The sequence below is a fragment of the Hemitrygon akajei genome, chromosome 32, assembly GCF_048418815.1.
Source record: "Hemitrygon akajei chromosome 32, sHemAka1.3, whole genome shotgun sequence".
Classification (NCBI taxonomy): Eukaryota; Metazoa; Chordata; class Chondrichthyes; order Myliobatiformes; family Dasyatidae; genus Hemitrygon; species Hemitrygon akajei.
Genome location: NC_133155.1, coordinates 40,231,157 through 40,249,018, shown reverse-complemented (window position 1 = coordinate 40,249,018; position 17,862 = coordinate 40,231,157). Strand labels below are relative to the sequence as shown.

The 17,862-nt window shown below is 46.5% G+C and overlaps 1 protein-coding gene across 7 annotated transcripts in view; it reads right to left on the bottom strand.

Moving 5' to 3' along the window:
• LOC140719770 (uncharacterized) overlaps positions 1-17,862 on the bottom strand; it is a 411,496-nt gene that overhangs the window by 75,737 nt on the left and 317,897 nt on the right. For all 7 annotated transcript variants that reach the window (XM_073034626.1, XM_073034628.1, XM_073034629.1 and 4 more), the window contains 5 exons: positions 16,970-16,996; positions 8,286-8,360; positions 4,966-5,025; positions 4,771-4,842; positions 4,306-4,359 (listed from right to left, as the gene is read on the bottom strand). In XM_073034626.1, coding sequence (XP_072890727.1) covers positions 4,306-4,359; positions 4,771-4,842; positions 4,966-5,025; positions 8,286-8,360; positions 16,970-16,996 — 288 coding nt within the window. The remainder of the gene's footprint in view (positions 1-4,305; positions 4,360-4,770; positions 4,843-4,965; positions 5,026-8,285; positions 8,361-16,969; positions 16,997-17,862) is intronic.

Sequence of the window (17,862 nt, the reverse complement as noted above, 5' to 3'; positions counted from 1 at the left end):
GAGAACATTTTTCAATTAGTTAACTCTTCCTCTATATGTGCTAAACATGCGCTGATACAATTCAAAGTGGTGCTTAGGGCCCACATGTCTAAAGACAAGCTCGCTCATTTTTACTCCCACATAAATCCTATCTGTGGTAGATGTCATTCGGAAGTAGCCTCTTTGACTCGCATGTTTTGGTCTTGCCCCTATTTGGAGAAATATTGGAAAGATATTTTTGATATTATTTCAACTGTTTTGAATATTGATTTACATCCTCATCCTATTACCGCAATTTTTGACTTAGCAATGGTGGAAAATAGTTATTTATCCTCTTCAGTGTGTCGGATGATTGCATTTGTTACATTAATGGCCAGAAGATCCATTTTATTGAATTGGAAAGAGATTAATCCTCCTACTACGTTCTAATGATTTTCCCAAACTATATCTTGTCTAAATTTAGAAAAAAAATCAATAGTCTCATTTTTGACCCTTCGGTTAAATTCGAAGAAATTTGGAGACCATTTATTCAACACTTACATATGATGTAATTTGACCTTTTCCAAATCTTTTTCATTATCCTTAAATATTCGGATAGCGGAGTGGAATTATTGACATTATTGATTATATCTGTTGTAATATAATAGCCCAGCTTTGTTTAGTTTAGGTTTGCTTAGGTTAGTGTTTTTTTTAAATTTCTAATTTGGGGTTTTTCTTTATGGCATTTTTTTCCATTATATTAACTACATCAAGAGTTTGGGAGGCAATACATTTGTGTTATCTATAGCTTATACTTGTATATGCTGTTTATTAACTATGTATTCCCAATCTCTCTGTATTACTATTGTTATTATGCCTATGTTTGAAAATTAATAAAAGATTTAAAAAGAAAAGAAAGAAGAGGTCCCAAAACCAATTCCTGCAGAACACCAGTAGTCACTGGCAGCCAACCAAGCAAGGATCCTTTTATTCCCACTTGCTGACTCCTACCAATCAGCCAATGCTCTAACCATGGCATTAACATTCCTGTAATACCATGGGCTCTTAACTTGGTAAGCATTCTCATGTGCAGGACCTTGTCAAAGGCCTTCTGAAAGTCCAAATATACAACATCAACTAAACCCCTTTATCTATCTTACTTGTAATCTCCTCAAAGAATTCCAACAGGTTCATCAGGCAAAATGTTCCGTTAAGGAATCCTGTGTCACCAAGTACTCCATAACCTTATCCGTAACAATTGACTCCAACATCTTCCTAACCACTGAGGTCAGGCTAACTGGTCTATAACTTTCTTTCTGCTGTCTTCTTCTTTTCTTAAAGAATGGAGTGACATTTACAATTTTCCAATCCTCTGGCACCATGCCAAAGTCCAATAATTTTTGAAAGATCATTGCTAATGCCTCCACAATCTCTACCGCTACCTTTTTCAGAGTCCGAGGGTGCAGTTCATCTGGTCTGGATGACTTACATACACTAGGTCTTTCAGCTTTTTGAGCACCTTCTTCCTTGTAACAGTATCTGTACCCACTTCTGTTCCCTCACATTCTTCAACATCTGGCACACTGCTAAATACTGATTTATCAGCCATCTCTTTGGCCTCCCGTTATTATTTCTCCTGCCTCATTTTTAGCGGTCCTATATCCACTCTCATCTCTTTTATGTTTTAGGTATTTGAAAAAGCATTTACAGACAGATTCTGGAAAGGTGTAATAATAACAGGGTTGTCTTGGTGAGAGATTTTAATTTCCTAAATATCGATTGGCATCAATTGGGTTTAGATAGGGTAAAGTTTGTTAGGTGTGTTCAGGAAGGTTTCCTGACACAATATGTAGATAAGCCTGCAAGAGGAGAGGCTGTACTTGATCTGGTAATGGGAAATGAACCTGGTCAGGTGTCAGATCGCTCAGTGGGAAAGCAGTTCGCAGATAGTGATCACAATTCTATCTCCTGTACCATAGAATTGGTGAGGAATAGCAACAGACAAGTTAGGAAAGCATTTAATTGGAGTAAGGGGAAATACGAGGCTATCAAGTAGGAACTTGGAAGCGTAAATTGGGAACAGATGTTCTCAGGGAAATGTATGGAAGAAATGTGGCAAATGTTCAGTGGATATTTGCGTGCAGTTCTGCATAGATACGTTGCAATGAGATGGGAAGGATGGTAGGGTACAGGAACAGTGGTGTAAATCTAGTCAAGAAGAAATGCTTACGAAAGGTTAAAAAAACTAGGTAATGATCGAGATCTAGAAGATTATAAGGCTAGCAGGAAGGAGCTTAAGAATGAAATTAGGAGAGCCAGAAGGAGCTATGAGAAGGCCCTGGCAGACAGGATTAAGGAAAATCCCAAGGCATTCTACAAGTATGTGAAGAGCAAGAAGATAAAACGTGAGAGAATAGGACTAATCAAGTGTGACAGTGGAAAAGTGTGTATGGAAGCTGAGGAGATAGCAGAGGTAATTAATGAGTACTTTGCTTCAGTATTCACTACAGAAAAAGATCTTGGCGATTGCATATTACAAATCATTTTGGAGTGATGGAGGATGAGAGGTGACTTGATAGAGGTGTATAAGATGATGAGAGGCATTGATCATGTGGATAGTCAGAGGCTTTTTCCCAGGGCTGAAATGGCTAGCATTAGAGGGCGCAGTTTTAAGGTGCTTGGAAGTAGGTACAGAGGAGATGTCAGGGGAAAGTTTTTTACATGGTGAGTGCATGGAATGGACTGCCAGAGACAGTGGCGGAGGTGGATATAATACGGTCTTTTAAGAGACTCCTGGATAGATACATGAAGCTTAGAAAAATAGAGGGCTATGGATAACCCTAGGAAATTTCTAAGGTAAGGATATGCTCAGCACAGCTTTGAGGGCCGAAGGGCCTGTATTGTGCTGTAGGTGTTCTATGTTTCTATCCACTTTGATATTGTTTGCTAGCTTGTTTTCAAATGACTAATGGTTAATACAAGAGGGCATCATTTTAAGGTGATTTGAAAAACGAATAGGTGACATGTCAGAGATAAGTTTTTTTAAAACAGAGAATATAAGTGCCTAGAGTACTCTGTCATGGGGGGTGGTAGAGCCCAATACAATAGGGCATTTATGAAAGTCCTAGATGAAAGAAAAATGGAGAGTTTTGTGAGAGGGAAGGGTTGGATTAGCTACGAGGGCCTGGATGGTGCACTGATATTCTATGTTTTATGTTCTATGTTCTAAACATTCCTGATGAAGGGTTTTGGCCCGAAACATCGTCACTACCTCCTCCCATAGATGCCGTCTGGCCTGCTGAGTTCTGCCAGCATTTTGTGTTTTTATTTTTTCTAAACTTTCAATAACTTTTGTTAACCAGAGATCCCTAAACTTGCCATATTAGCCTCTTTCCCTAACAGGAGTATGCTGACTCTGAACTCTCACTATCTTATTTATTAGATATTGTCTTGCTCTCCAGACAGTGCTCCCAAACCACCTCACCCAGCCCGTCTTACTCCACTGAAATTCTAGTTAAGAACCCTTTCTCGGGGACAAAGTTTATCTTTTTCCATGACTTCCATACACTTCTCTTGAAGCATTAATTGTCACTGGCATGAAACGTTAACCCTACTTTTCCCTCCATGGACACTGCCTGAATTGCTGAGTGTTTCCAGTCTTCTCTAAGTTTCATTCAGATTTGCAGAATCTGAAGTTTTACTTTTTGACAGACAGATTGTGTCCATGATGTTGCTAATTAATCAATGAGGGGAATAACGTTTAAAGGATGAATTTTATGCTGAGGATCTGCACAGTAGGAATATTTACATTACTTTGACAACTTGCAGAAAGAAGGCAGTTTGGATGAATTGCAAACTCACAGAGGAACACTGGTACTGGGCAGTGGAGCTGAGATGTGTGGAGGAACCATGAGTGAGTGACTGGGTTGACTGTTCCTGTGGGTCCTCAGAGACATTCCAGTGGGGTACAGTTGGACAGAACCAGACTGGTACATAACTCTAACTCAATTCCTGCAAAAGGCAGATGGTGTTCAGGTCAGTCACAGGACTCTTGAGTTCCTGATCATCTGAAAGAGCTGAGAAACGCTGACCCTCATCTGGAGTCCCTCCTACATGGAGGCACCTTATTTATCAGGATTAATAACACTACTTCAAGAGTGTCACCAACACTATTCTCAAGAGAATACAGAGAGCTGAGGGTGGGAGAGCTGAACCATAACTGAGACTGTCTCCAGGAGGCTGGAGCTCCCGGTGTGGAGGGGGCAGTGACCGGCTGGTACTGCAGTCATCACCAGAACTTGGGAAAGCATTCCCTTTGCTCTTTACACTGATTACTACAGTACTTACCACTTCCCCCGGAAGTCCAGGCACACCTGGCAAGCCATCATTCCCGGGAATTCCCTAGAAAGGTGAACACAGTGTTAGATGGAAGGTTTACCTCAGTGCTGGAGACAGCAGACGCCAGTGGCAACAGGGAGGGTTCAAGGAAGGCATACAGTAGAGAGGGACTGCATTAGTCCTGGTGGGAAGGGTGGCTTTTTTCCCTTTATACCCAGGGAGGCGAGGGGTCATGTTTAAGTTGGTTTTGGAAAGCTGGTAGCCGAAGGAAGCACACTTCCCTGTCCAGCTGTGTGGTGTGCATTACTGATAAAGTGAGGGGTGTGTTGGTGTTACAGTGTAGGGTGTGGGGTGTGTCACTGTTAAAGTGAGGGGTGTGAGGTGTGTCGGTGTGAAAGTGAGGGGTGTTTCTGTATGCTGTTGAAAGGGAGGTTCAGATTTGTGGAGTGAACCCTGCCTCAGTTCCTGCCTTACCTGCCTTCCCATTCCTCCAGGGGCTCCAGGAGGTCCAGGCGGTCCAGGTGGCCCCGGAGGACCAGGAGGGCCCTGAAAAAGAGAAATGGAAAAAGTCAACACTAATGTGAAGTCATAGACGGGAATGAAACTGAATATAGCGTTTCGCAGGACTGTCTGACTACAGGCACTAGCCCAATTTTGGGTGTAACTCACCAAAGGACCCATTGGCCACATCTGTCGCTTAGCAGGAGCCCCCGGCAGCCCGTGTTCTCCCTGTCCAGGGGAACAATAAAGGCATCAAGTCAGGTCTGAGTAACTGCAGGTCTGGAACATTAACCCTCTCCCATTCTCACATCCTTTCCTGTGGGAAGTCACAGGATCAAATAGGGAACATGGCACTAGTAGGCCAAATGACCTACTGTGGGCAATGTTACTCATCTCAATCTATAAGCTGAACGTGAAACAGCTGGTTGTGAGAACTCTCTAACAAGGGTTGCTGTTACAGTGTTCGTTCCACCAGTCATTGAGATAATGGCTGAAGTGTGACTTCACCCTTTTACCAGCTCATACTGCTCTTTTTATGGGTAGGAACCTCAGAATTCTGGGTTAAAATAAATGATTCAGCTGGCATCAGCTAATGTTTACCATCAGTGCCCAAATCTCCCAGCAGCCGTGAAGTGGGGAAGAGTCCCCATCGGAAGGGCTTCCTCTGTCATTAGACTGGGTCCCTCATCCTCGGGTCATCCCTAAGAGAAATTGCTCATCTATCCACTTAGATAACTTTCTTCAATATCCCACACTCTTCAATATCATTAAATCTGTACTCAAACATTCTCTGTATGAGTAATTCTGTCCCTGGAGTGCAGCAAGCAGCCTCTGAGGTCACTGTGTCTGCTCTTTGCATCCATTTGCAACACAAACACCTATGTCAGGATGCTATTCATTGACATAGTTTTTGGAGGAGAAGATGGCGGCGCGACACAGCGCACGCGGCCTCTCTGGAGAATGATATCTGTTATCTGTTAAGTAGGGATCCGTGCACAATTCTGATTTGATGGAGGCAGATGTGAGAGCGTGGAGGAACATCTGGAGAAATTTCTGAAATGCCCGCTTCACTGCCGCTGTTACTGTGCGGTCCGGAATCTCCGGAGGAGAAGGCCTCCGAGACCTCGGCTTAGCTTGTTTCGGCGGCCGGGACAAGGTCGAAGGCGCTCGGCAGAGGATGGCGCTCGGGAGGCTGTATCGGTTGGGCTGGTTGGAGGCTCCAAGTTTTCGGACGGACTCAGAGTCTGCTGTCATCAGGCGCTTCCGAGGCATTAGTTGTCAGTGCCTGGAAGTTTATGGCAGGGAGAGTTTCTCCCTTTTGCTGCCCAATATCAGGACTATTGGAGTCGATCGGAACTTGAGACTTTTTAAAAACCGTGACCATGGTCTGCGTTTATCGAATTACAGTATTGCTTTGCACTGCTGTAACTATATGCTATAATTATGTGGTTTTGTCAGTGTGAGTCTTGGTTTGTCCTTTTTTTTATTTTGTGGTATCACTCCAGAGGAACATTGTATCATTTCTTAATGCATGCATGCATTTATTAAATGACAATAAACGAGGACTGAGTGTCCTCATGATCTAAATCATTCCCACAATCCTGATTGAGAAGTTGCGGAACCTGGGCTCTGTACCTCCCTCTGCAATTGGATCCTCGACTTCCTAACCTGAAGACCACAATCTGTGCGGGTTGAGTGATCACATATCCTCCTCGTAGAATCTTAGATGGTGACGAGGGTGTACAGGAATGAGATATGTCAACTAGTGGAGTGGTGCCACAGCAACAACTTGGCACTCAAAGGCAGTACGACAAAAGGGCTGATTGTGGACTTCAGGAAGGGTAAGGCAAAGGAACACATACTAGTCCTCATAGAGGGATCAGAAGTGGAGAGAGTGAGCAGATTCAAGTTCCTGGGTGTCAAGATCTCTGAGGATCTAATTTGGTCCCAACATATCGAAGTAGTTATAAAGAAGGCAAGACAGCGGCTATACTTCATTAGGAGTTTGAAGAGATTTGGCATGTCAACAAGTACACTCAAAACTTCTATAGATGATGTACTGTGGAGAGCATTCTGACAGGCTGTATCACTGGCTGGTATGGCGGTGGTGGTAGGGGGGCACTACACAGGACCGAAAGAAGCTGCAGAGGGTTGTATATTTAGTCAGCTCCATCTTGCCTACAAAGTACCCAGGACATCATCAAGGAGTGGTGTCTCAGAAAGGCAGCGTCCATTATTCAGGGCCTCCAGCATCCAGGGCATGCCTTTTTCTCACTGTTATCAGCAGGTAGGAGGTACAGAAACCTGAAGGCATACACTCAGTGATTAACCTAGTGACGGATTAACCTAGAAGCAAAAGTAGCATATGCTACAGGCCCCGCACTAAATGCTTGCCAGCTGCAGTCTGGTGAAATCGGCATCTCATCGTATTCTCTCGACGATCTGGCAATGCTGTTGTTTTCATGTCTGGGGGGCTGCATGCTGCATAGTATGTGTGTGCAGGCGTGTGTTGCCTCCTTGCTGTGTCGTAGTGACCTTTGTGCTATCTCCCACACTCCCAAGCCACTGCAGCGTGCGCTGTTACGCTGCTGGAGGGTGCACCGCCGTGGTGAGCCTGCGACAAGGGATGTGCGACTCAACAGTTTTATGTGACCCGGTTCACAATTCCTCATTTTTTTCCTGATTTTAGGTAGTCCGAACCAGCTCAGGAACATACAAGATCGGATTAGACTGTGAGTTTCAACCTGTATTTCCCAATTGAAATGAGTTTCAATAAGCAACTAAAGAGATAATTTTCAGAACACTATTCCTAGTTGGTTGTTGAGTGCACGTGATCCACACATACTCATAGTCACAACAGTCACATAAATTTGTTATTGTTCACTAGTCTTTGTGGATACCGCTACTTAGCTTTTGTAACATAAACTATTTGTTTTTAAATGCATATTTCATTAATTTTTTTCCATTGCATGTCACTATGCTTCTGGAAGTGCAAAACGTAAAGTGAAGGAAGAAAAAGAAAGAAGAGACCAACTTGTGATATCAAAAACACGTAAGTTGTCAGAATATTTTAAGAATGAACTAAGGAGCACCGTGGGTCAAAACAGATTGAACTATCTCACTCTAATGAGCACTGAACATGAACTTCTGTGTGAACTAGACATTTCCAGTATCAACAAATTTGCTCATGCTAAATCTAGAAAATGTAACTTTTAAATTGTAGTTTTGTTACTTTTGACATTTGAAATTGATAGCTACATGTAAGTAATACTATTACTGAAGTGTCAGACATTTGTCGTATTATCTGGCTGTATAGCAAATGAAAAAATTGAATTACTTTACTATGCAAGTAAATAATTTATGCTTTAATACTTATGTGCATTTTTTAAATTTAGGGCCCCTTTATAACATATGCTACAGGCCCCGCACGTTTAACCCGGCCCTGACAGGGTCCCAGTGCTCACTGCACATTGCCACATGGTACTTACAGAAGCTCCCGGCTGTCCATCTCCTGGCTCAGTAGGAGGCCCATACACACAAAAACAGGGTTCAGCTGCTGCTCCCTGTAGGGGAAGGAGCAGACATGGTCATCCATCTCTTCCTGCTGCAACAGGCTGAAACTTACAGAGAGGTCTTACTCCCCAATGAGGGTCACTCCACAGCTACATGAAGTTTCATCCACAGCAAAGGTCCCTCTATATTGAGGGTGACTCTCAATGGAGGGGGTCACTCCACAGTGAGGTTCCCTCTACATTGAGGGTGACTCTAGAGGGAAGGGTCACTCCACAGTGAAGTTCACTTTGCAGTGAGAAGGACTCCAAAGAGAACATTCCCTCTACATTGAAGGTCTCTGCACAGAGTCTTGTCAAACAGTCCCCAGAGGTTACACACAGTACGTCTGGTATTATTTAACACAGTTCCCTTTTCATTTCAGTGCTGCTGTTCACACCTGGAATTCAGGATTGTGATCATTTCTCACATGTTGGTAAAATTGATGGGTACTTATAAACATATAACAATTACAGCACGGAAACAGGCCATCTCGGCCCTTCTAGTCTGTGCCGAATGCTTACTCTCACCTAGTCCCACTGACCCGCACTCAGCCCATAACCCTCCATTCCTTTCCTGTCCATATACCTATCCAATTTTACTTCAAATGACAATACCAAACCTGCCTCTACCACTTCTACTGGAAGCTCATTCCACACAGCTACCACTCTCTAAGTAAAGAAATTCCCCCTCGTGTTACCCTTGAACTTTTGCCCCCTAACTCTCAACTCATGTCCTCTTGTTTGAATCTCCCCTACTCTCAATGGAAAAAGCCTATCCACATCAACTCTATCTATCCCCCTCATAATTTTAAATACCTCTATCAAGTTCCCCCTCAACCTTCTATGCTCCAAAGAATAAAGGCCTAACGTTCAATCTTTCCCTGTAACTTAGGTGCTGAAACCCAGGTACCATTCTAGTAAATCTTCTCTGTACTCTCTCTATTTTGTTGACATCTTTCCTATAATTTGGTGACCAGAACTGTACACAATACTCCAAATTCAGCCTTACCAATGCCTTGTACAATTTTAACATTACATCCCAACTCCTATACTCAATGCTCTGATTCAGAAAAGCCAACATACCAAAAGCTTTCTTCACCACCCTATCCACATGAGATTCCACCTTCAGAGAACTATGCACCATTATTCCTAGATCACTCTGTTCTACTGCATTCGTCAATGCCCTACCATTTACCATGTATGTCCTATTTGGATTATTCCTACCAAAATGTAGCACCTCACACTTATCAGCATTAAATTCCATCTGCCATCGTTCAGCCCACTCTTCTAATTGGCCTAAATCTCTCTGCAAACTTTGAAAACCTACTTCATTATCCACAACGCCACCTACCTTAGTATCATCTGCATACTTACTAATCCAATTTACCACCCCATCATCCAGATCATTAATGTATATGACAAACAATATTGGACCCAGTACAGATCCCTGTGGCACACCACTAGTCACCGGCCTCCAACCTGACAAACAGTTATCCACCACTACTCTCTGGCATCTCCCATCCTGTCAGGAGGGGCCGGTTGCGGTAGGACTCAAGTGCAGACCAATGAATGTTCTTTTACCAGGATTTTATTAGCGGCCACAGGGGCAACAGTCTTTCAACACCAGGAGGCAGGCACGAAGCCGGAATGGCAGGCGGAGGTCTTACCCGGGAAAGGCTGTCCGTCCGGCGAGGGCAGACAATTACGGGTGCTTCAGGCAAGAATCAGGTTCCAAACAGGCAGAATCCGGAAACACAGAATTCAACAATTTCAGTTGGCAGTAGTCACTATAGCAGGCTGGAATGACTCAGTTCAGGACTGGGACGAACAGGCAGAGTGCATGAGTCGAGGCAGGGTTTAAGTGGACCGGGTAATGAGCGAGAACAGAAACAGGTGGGTGCTATTGAGGAGATAAGTGGGGAATTGGCGAGAGTCCAATTCGGGAAGGGGCTGGTTCAAAGCCCACATGGCCAGGTGAAAGAAGGTAGAATTTAAGGGTTGTCGTGGTCCAGAGCTATCAGCAGAGCCCCTTTGACCCAGTGTTCAGGCCGGATCCTTAACAGTACCCCCCTGCCCACGGGCGTCTCCAGACGCCCTTCTTGCCGGTATGGGATGGCTTCTATGAAAGTCCCTGATGAGAGAGGGATCCAGGATATCCCGAGCGGGAACCCAGCACCTTTCCTCAGGGCCATAGCCCTCCCAATCCACGAGATATTGCAGTCCATGGCCCCTGCGTCGAACGTCCAGTAATCGGCACACAGTGAAGGTCTCTGAGCCAGCGATGAGACGGGGAGGGGGATTCGGGGCGGGACAGAGGGGGTGGCAGACGAAGGGCTTAATCCTTGAAACATGGAAGGTAGGGTGAATCCTGCGAAGGGTAGGGGGGTAGATCCAGACGCACCGCCGAAGGGCTGATCTCCTTGGCGATGGGGAAAGGCCCAATGTATCGTGGCGCCAGCTTGCGGGAGTCCACCTTTAAGGGGATTTCCCGCAAGGATTACCACACTTTCTGACCTTGGTGGTAACGGGGGGGCCTCGATGCGGTGACGGTCTGCTTGCTGCTTCATTCTGGCGGTAGACTGAAGCAGCGCCTCTCGGGCTCGCCTCCGGGTCCGTGAGCACCTCTGGACAAACGCTTCGGCTGAGGGAACGCCCTCTTCCTCCTCCTGAGGTGTGAATAAGGGGGGTTGATAGCCAAGACAGCACTGGAACGGTGACAGACCTGATGAAGCAGAAGGCAAGGAATTGATGGCGTACTCGACCCAGGGAAGTTGCCGACTCCAAGAGGAAGATTCCCGAGACGTCACACAACGGAGCATCACCTCCATCTGCTGATTAGCCTGCTCGGTCTGGCCTTCACTCTGTGGATGAAACCCAGATGAGAGGTTAACCTTGATCCCGAGTAGTTAGCAAAAGGCTCTCCAAAAGTGGGAGGTAAATTGTGAACCTCTGTCAGACACCACTTCAACGGGAAGACCGTGAATACGGAAAACATGCTGCATCACCAGGTCGGCAGTCTCCTCGGCCGAGGGCAGCCTGGGAAGGGGCACTAAGTGGACCGATTTGGAAAAACGATCCACTATGGTAAGAATGGTGGTGTTACCGTCAGATGGGGGGGAGACCGGTGACAAAGTCCAGTGCAATGTGTGACCAAGGCCTTCTAGGAACAGGTAGGGGTTGCAGGAGACCAGTGGGTGGTTGGCTGGAGGTCTTGTTCTGTGCACAGACTGGGCAGGCAGAAATGAAGCTCTTGACATCCTTCCTCAGGGATGGCCACCAAAATCTTTGTCTGATGGAAGTCGTCGTGATTCTGATGCCAGGGTGACATGCCAGTCTGGAGGTGTGTCCCCACTGGAGAACCTGGGAGCGGACCGACTGGGGGACATACAATAGGACACGCATCAGGAACCGACTCACCCTGTTGGGCCGACCGGACCACAGATTCAATCTCCCACTGTGCTGCGGTGACCAGACATTGCTTGGGGAGAATGGTCATAACCTCGGGTGCCTCGTCGGTTGTGGGAAACTGCCTGGAAAGCGCGTCAGGCTTGCCGTTCTTAGAGCCAGGGCGGTAGGTCAGGATGAACCTGAAACGGGCAAAAAACAGGGAACACCGACCCTGGCGAGAATTGAGGCGTTTGGCGGAACGGATATATTCCAGGTTCTTGTGATCCGTCCAGACTAGAAAAGGGGTAGTCGTTCTCTCACGCCAATGCCGCCATTCCTCAAGAGCAAGTTTAACCGCCAACAACTCCCAATCGCCGATGTCATAGTTGCATTCTGTGGGCGAAAATTTTTGGGAGAAAAAGGCACACGGGTGTACTTTGTCGTCCTCTGCTGAACGCTGTGACAGTATAGCCCCAACTCCTATGTCAGAGGCATCCGTCTCTACTATAAACTGCCTGGTTGGATCGGCCTGAAGGAGGATAGGGGCCCTGGTGAAACGAGTCTTTAGATCCGAAAAGGCTTTCTCAGCCACTGGATTCCAGGCGAACTTCGACTTGGAGGAGGTTAGGACAGTTAGCGGGGTGGCCAGGAGGCTGAAGTTTCGGATAAATCGGCGATAGAAGTTGGCAAACCCAAGAAAGCGTTGGACCCCCTGTCGAGAGGCGGGTTGCAGCCACTCCTCTACCGCCTTGATCTTCTGAGGGTCCATCTGGATCTTTCCAGCGCTGATCACATATCCCAGGAACGAAGTTGAACTCCGGTGAAATTCACACTTCTCCACCTTCACAAATAACTGATTCTCCAGGAGTCGTTGGAGTACCCGGCGGACATGCTGGATATGTTCAGAGAGGGACCTAGAGAATATCAGAATGTCATCCAGGTATACGAATACAAATTGGTTCAGCATGTCCCGGAGGACGTCATTTACCAGAGACTGGAACACAGCAGGACCATTGGAAAGTCCGAAAGGCATCACCAAATATTCAGAGTGCCCGGAGGGCGTATTGAATGCGGTCTTCCACTCATCCCCCTCCCTTATGCGGACCAAATGGTAAGCGTTGTGGAGGTCGAGCTTGGAAAAGATAGACGCACCCTGGAGCAATTCAAATGCAGATGACATAAGCGAAAGAGGACAGCGGTTCTTAACGGTGACCTCATTGAGACCTCTATAGTCCACGCAAGGACGCAGGGACCCGTCCTTCTTGGCGACAAAGAAGAACCCTGCGCCTGCTGGGGAGGAAGAGGGACAGATAATTCCTGCAGCCAGGGACTCCTGATATACCTGTCCATCGCCGCCCTTTCAGGGGGAGACAGGGAATACAGGAGATCAATAGAGCAATCATAGGGCTGATGTGGGGGTAAGGTGGTGGCCTGAGTCTTGCTGAATACCAGCTTTAGGTCCCGATATTCTGGGGGTACAGAGGACAGGTCGGGAAACTCTTCTGTAGGCAGAGGAGCCGGACTTGGAGTAGAATGAGCAACACGCAGACAATGATTTAGGCAGAAGGGACTCCAGCTTAACCCTCTGATATTCGACCAATCGATGTGTGGACCGTGCAGAGCTAGCCATGGGTGACCTAACACAACTTCAGCTTTGGGGAAATCGATTACATGAAAAATAATACTCTCCTGGTGATTCCCAGAAATGAGGAGACTCACCGGAGCTGTGGAGTGGGTAATCAAGGCCATTTTCACCCCGGTTAGGCCGCTGGCCTCCAGGGGTTGCTTTAGACGGGAGAGTGGCATCCTGAGTTTGGCCACCAAACTGGAACTGATAAAGTTTCCCTCAGCCCCGGAGTCGATGAAGACTGAGACAGTATGTCTCCTCCCTTCAGCCAGTATAAAAGCGGGTAGCAGGGTCCGAATGATGGGGGACCGGGAAAAGGAAACATTGCTCGTCCATAGTCCCCTCTTTACGAACGAGCGTTGTCTTTTACAGGACAACTGGATACATAGTGATCAGCCTGACCACAATACAGACAAGAGTTGGTCCGGAGTCTCCTCCTTCGCTCCGAAGGAGACAGACAGGCACGATCAATCTGCATGGGTTCCGTTGGGCTGGCTGGGGGTGACTGAGGATTCAGAGAAGGAGACGTGGGTGCGGGCTGGAAGAATGTCAGACGTCCCCTGGTGGTTCTTCGGGAACCCCGGATCTCACGCTCCCACTGACACTGTTTTATGTGGCTATCAATTTTAATGGCCAAATCGACCAGCTCTTCGAAGTCGGTAGGCAGGTCGCGGGCGGCTAGCTCATCCTTAACCTCCTTGCTCAATCCATAGAAGAACACGTCAGATTGGGCTTCCGAACCCCAGTGGGTAGTGGCGACTAGCATGCGGAACTCAATGGCGTAGTCCAAAACAGAGCGGTTACCCTGACGAATCCGCAACATTTCCCTTGCTGCTTCTCGCCCCTGCTGGGAGCGGTCAAAGACTCTTCTCATCTCCTCACAAAAGTCTTCAAACGTTTGGCAAAGCAGGGTTCTGCTGTCCCACACGGCCGTACCCCACTCTCTTGCTCTTCCCGACAGCAACGTGATCACATAAGCGATACGGGATCGATCAGTGGGAAAGGTAGCGGGCTGCAGCTCAAAAATCAACGACAGGAAGGATCTGCAGGTGCCTGGGTCGCCATTGTAAGTTTCGGGTGGAGGTAAACGGGGCTCTCGGGCTGGTAGGGTTGGAGCCTGGGGGGCTGATGTTGCCGCAACAGGAGGGTTAGGTCTTAGCGCTAGCTGAATCTGCTGTAGATGGGAGGCGGAGAAAGCTTCCATTGACTGGGTGACAGAGGCAAACTGCATTTCGTGTCTCCCTAATAACACTCCCTGTCGGGAAAGGGCCTCACGTACCTGGTTGGGGTCTGCTGGGTCCATATGGCCTGTTCGTTCTGTCAGGAGGGGCCGGTTGCGGTAGGACTCAAGTGCAGACTAATGAATGTTCTTTTACCAGGATTTTATTAGCGGCCACAGGGGCAACAGTCTTTCAACACCAGGAGGCAGGCACGAAGCCGGAATGGCAGGCGGAGGTCTTACCTGGGAAAGGCTGTCCGTCCGGCGAGGGCAGACAATTACGGGTGCTTCAGGCAAGAATCAGGTTCCAAACAGGCAGAATCCGGAAACACAGAATTCAACAATTTCAGTTGGCAGTAGTCACTATAGCAGGCTGGAATGACTCAGTTCAGGACTGGGACGAACAGGCAGAGAGTGTGAGTCGAGGCAGGGTTTAAATGGACCGGGTAATGAGCGGGAACAGAAACAGGTGGGTGCTATTGAGGAGATAAGTGGGGAATTGGCGAGAGTCCAATTCGGGAAGGGGCTGGTTCAAAGCCCACATGGCCAGGTGAAAGAAGGTAGAATTTAAGGGCTGTCGTGGTCCAGAGCTATCAGCAGAGCCCCTTTGACCCAGTGTTCAGGCCGGATCCTTAACACATCCAGCCACTGTTGAATCTATTTTACTACTTCAATATTAATACCTAACGATTGAAACTTCCTAACTAACCTTCCATGCAGTACCTTGTCAAAGGTCCTACTGAAGTCCATAAAGACAACATCCACTGCTTTACCCTCGTCAACTTTCCAAGTAACCTCTTCAAAAAATTCAATAAGATTTGTCAAACGTGACCTACCACGCACAAATCCATGTTGACTGTTCCTAATCAGACCCTGTCTATCCAGATAATTATATATACTATCTCTAAGAATACTTTCCATTAATTTACCCACCACTGACATCAAACTGACAGGCCTATAATTGCTAGGTTTACTCTTAGAACCCTTTTTAAACAATGGAACCACATGAGCAATACGCCAATCTTCCGGCACCAACCCTGTTTCTAATGACATTTGAAATATTTCTGTCAGAGCTCCCGCTATTTCTACACTAACTGTTCCATGGTCCTAGGGAATATCCTGTCAGGATCCGGAGATTTATCCACTTTTATATTCCTTAAAAGCGCCAGTACTTCCTCCTCTTTAATCATCATAGTTTCCATAACTTCCCTACTTGTTTCCCTTACCTTACACAATTCAATATCCTTCTCCTTAGTGAATACTGAAGAAAAGAAATTGTTCAAAATCTCCCCCATCTCTTTCAGCTCCACACATAGCTGTCCACTCTGATTCTCTAAGGGACCAATTTTATCCCTCACTATCCTTTTGCTATTAATATAACTGTAGAAACCCTTCGGATTTATTTTCACCTTACTTGCCAAAGCAACCTCGTATCTTCTTTTGCTTTTCTAATTCCTTTCTTAAGATTCTTCTTACATTCTTTATATTCCTCCAGCACCTCATTTACTCCATGCTGCCTATATTTATTGTAGATATCTCACTTCTCCCTAACCAAGTTTCCAATATCCCTTGAAAACCATGGCTCTCTAACTTTTAACCTTTCCTTTCAACCTAACAGGAACATAAAGATTCAGTACCCTCAAAATTTCACCTTTAAATGACCGCCATTTCTCTATTACATCCTTCCCATAAAACAAATATCTGTCCAGGTATCTGTCACCACTCCACACATTCCTCACCTCAGGGATCATTCCCAGAATAAGGCTTCATCTGGAATGAGGGAGAGGTCCTGGCCTATACTGTCCTAGGACATCATGGTACATCTTGCTGAATCAAGGAAAAGCCCCATGGCGGGCATGACCTCTGCTTGCTCCATACGCTAAGCTGCCCTGACCTTGCCAACTCCCCCAGTGAGCTGGCAGTGCCAGACATCATGCACTCACTGCCAGTCTCCCTGGCTCGTCCCTACGCTGAGGCAGACAATCCTCAAACTCCAACCTGCGAAGCCCTGCAGAAACTGTATCCACCTTTACGCACGGGTATCCTCCCAAAGCAGTCTCGTCAGCACAATCACTTCTGTTGCCCAGAGGCAGTAGGAGCCAGGACACAGAGCAGGGGATAGTGGATGGTGAGGGGTGTACACAGCTTCTCCCCCACCATGAAAAGAACACAGCCTCCCTTGCCCTTTCCCCATGTATGGGACCTAACATTGTCAGAGTGGGCAGTAGGTATAGGGAGCTGAGAGGCCCATGCTTCAGACTGGACACACAGGAGATTGCAAACTCTGAAGTCCAGCAGTAATGTTATATTTACCAGCCCCTTCATCTACTGTCTCTGTGGAAAATTCTGGATTTTCCCAGAAATACAGAAATGTAAAACAGACCTTACCTTTTCACCTTTAATTCCAGGCACACCCTAAAGCAGGGACATAAAGGAAGAAATCTCTGTCAGTTTACATTGTGCTGGTAGTGAAACTTTAAACATGCTGTGGCTGACTGTAGCTCCTCCTTCCATATTAAACTACAATGCAAAAGGCGATGACTTAAAAAGCCAGCATCCATCATTAAGGACCCTCACCATCCAGGACATACCACCATCAGTGAGAAAGTACAGGAGCTTAAAGATGCACATTCAGCATTTTAGGAACAGCTTCTTCCCATTTGTCACCAGATTTCTCAATGGACAATGAACATGTATGTATTGCATTGTACTGCTGCCGCAAAAAAAAAACAAATTCCATGACATATGTGAGTGATGATAAACCTGAATCTGTATTGGGTCTCTATTCTGGACTGAGAGTGGGAAGGGGACAGGGAGAGAGGATTCATGGTGGGGAAAAGAGAAAGGCAGATGGTAGGGAGCGGGAAGCACCAGAGAGGCATTCTGTAATGTCTAGAAATCCAATTGTTTGGGATCAAATGACCTTGCCTGGTGGCTCAGTGATTGGTGTGTCTCTACCCTCTGCCTGCCCCGGCACTACTTCTCTACCACCTGTCCCACAACTCCCCTCCTGTGGTCCTCCACCTCAACATTCCCAACATCCTTTGCTCCCAACAGATTTAGAACTAGAACTAGAACTCTATATCTATCTCTCCCTCCCACCCCCCCTCACTGTCAGCCATTCCACTATATATGCTAGTACCTTTCCTGTAACAAAATAGCATTTTATCTTGACTAGCTGAGTGAGCACTTGTGGTTGCCATGGACTGGTTGTGCTGGGACCAGCTGGGTGAGCACTGTGCAATACCTGCATCCATGTGGTATTGCTCTGTGACTATTTA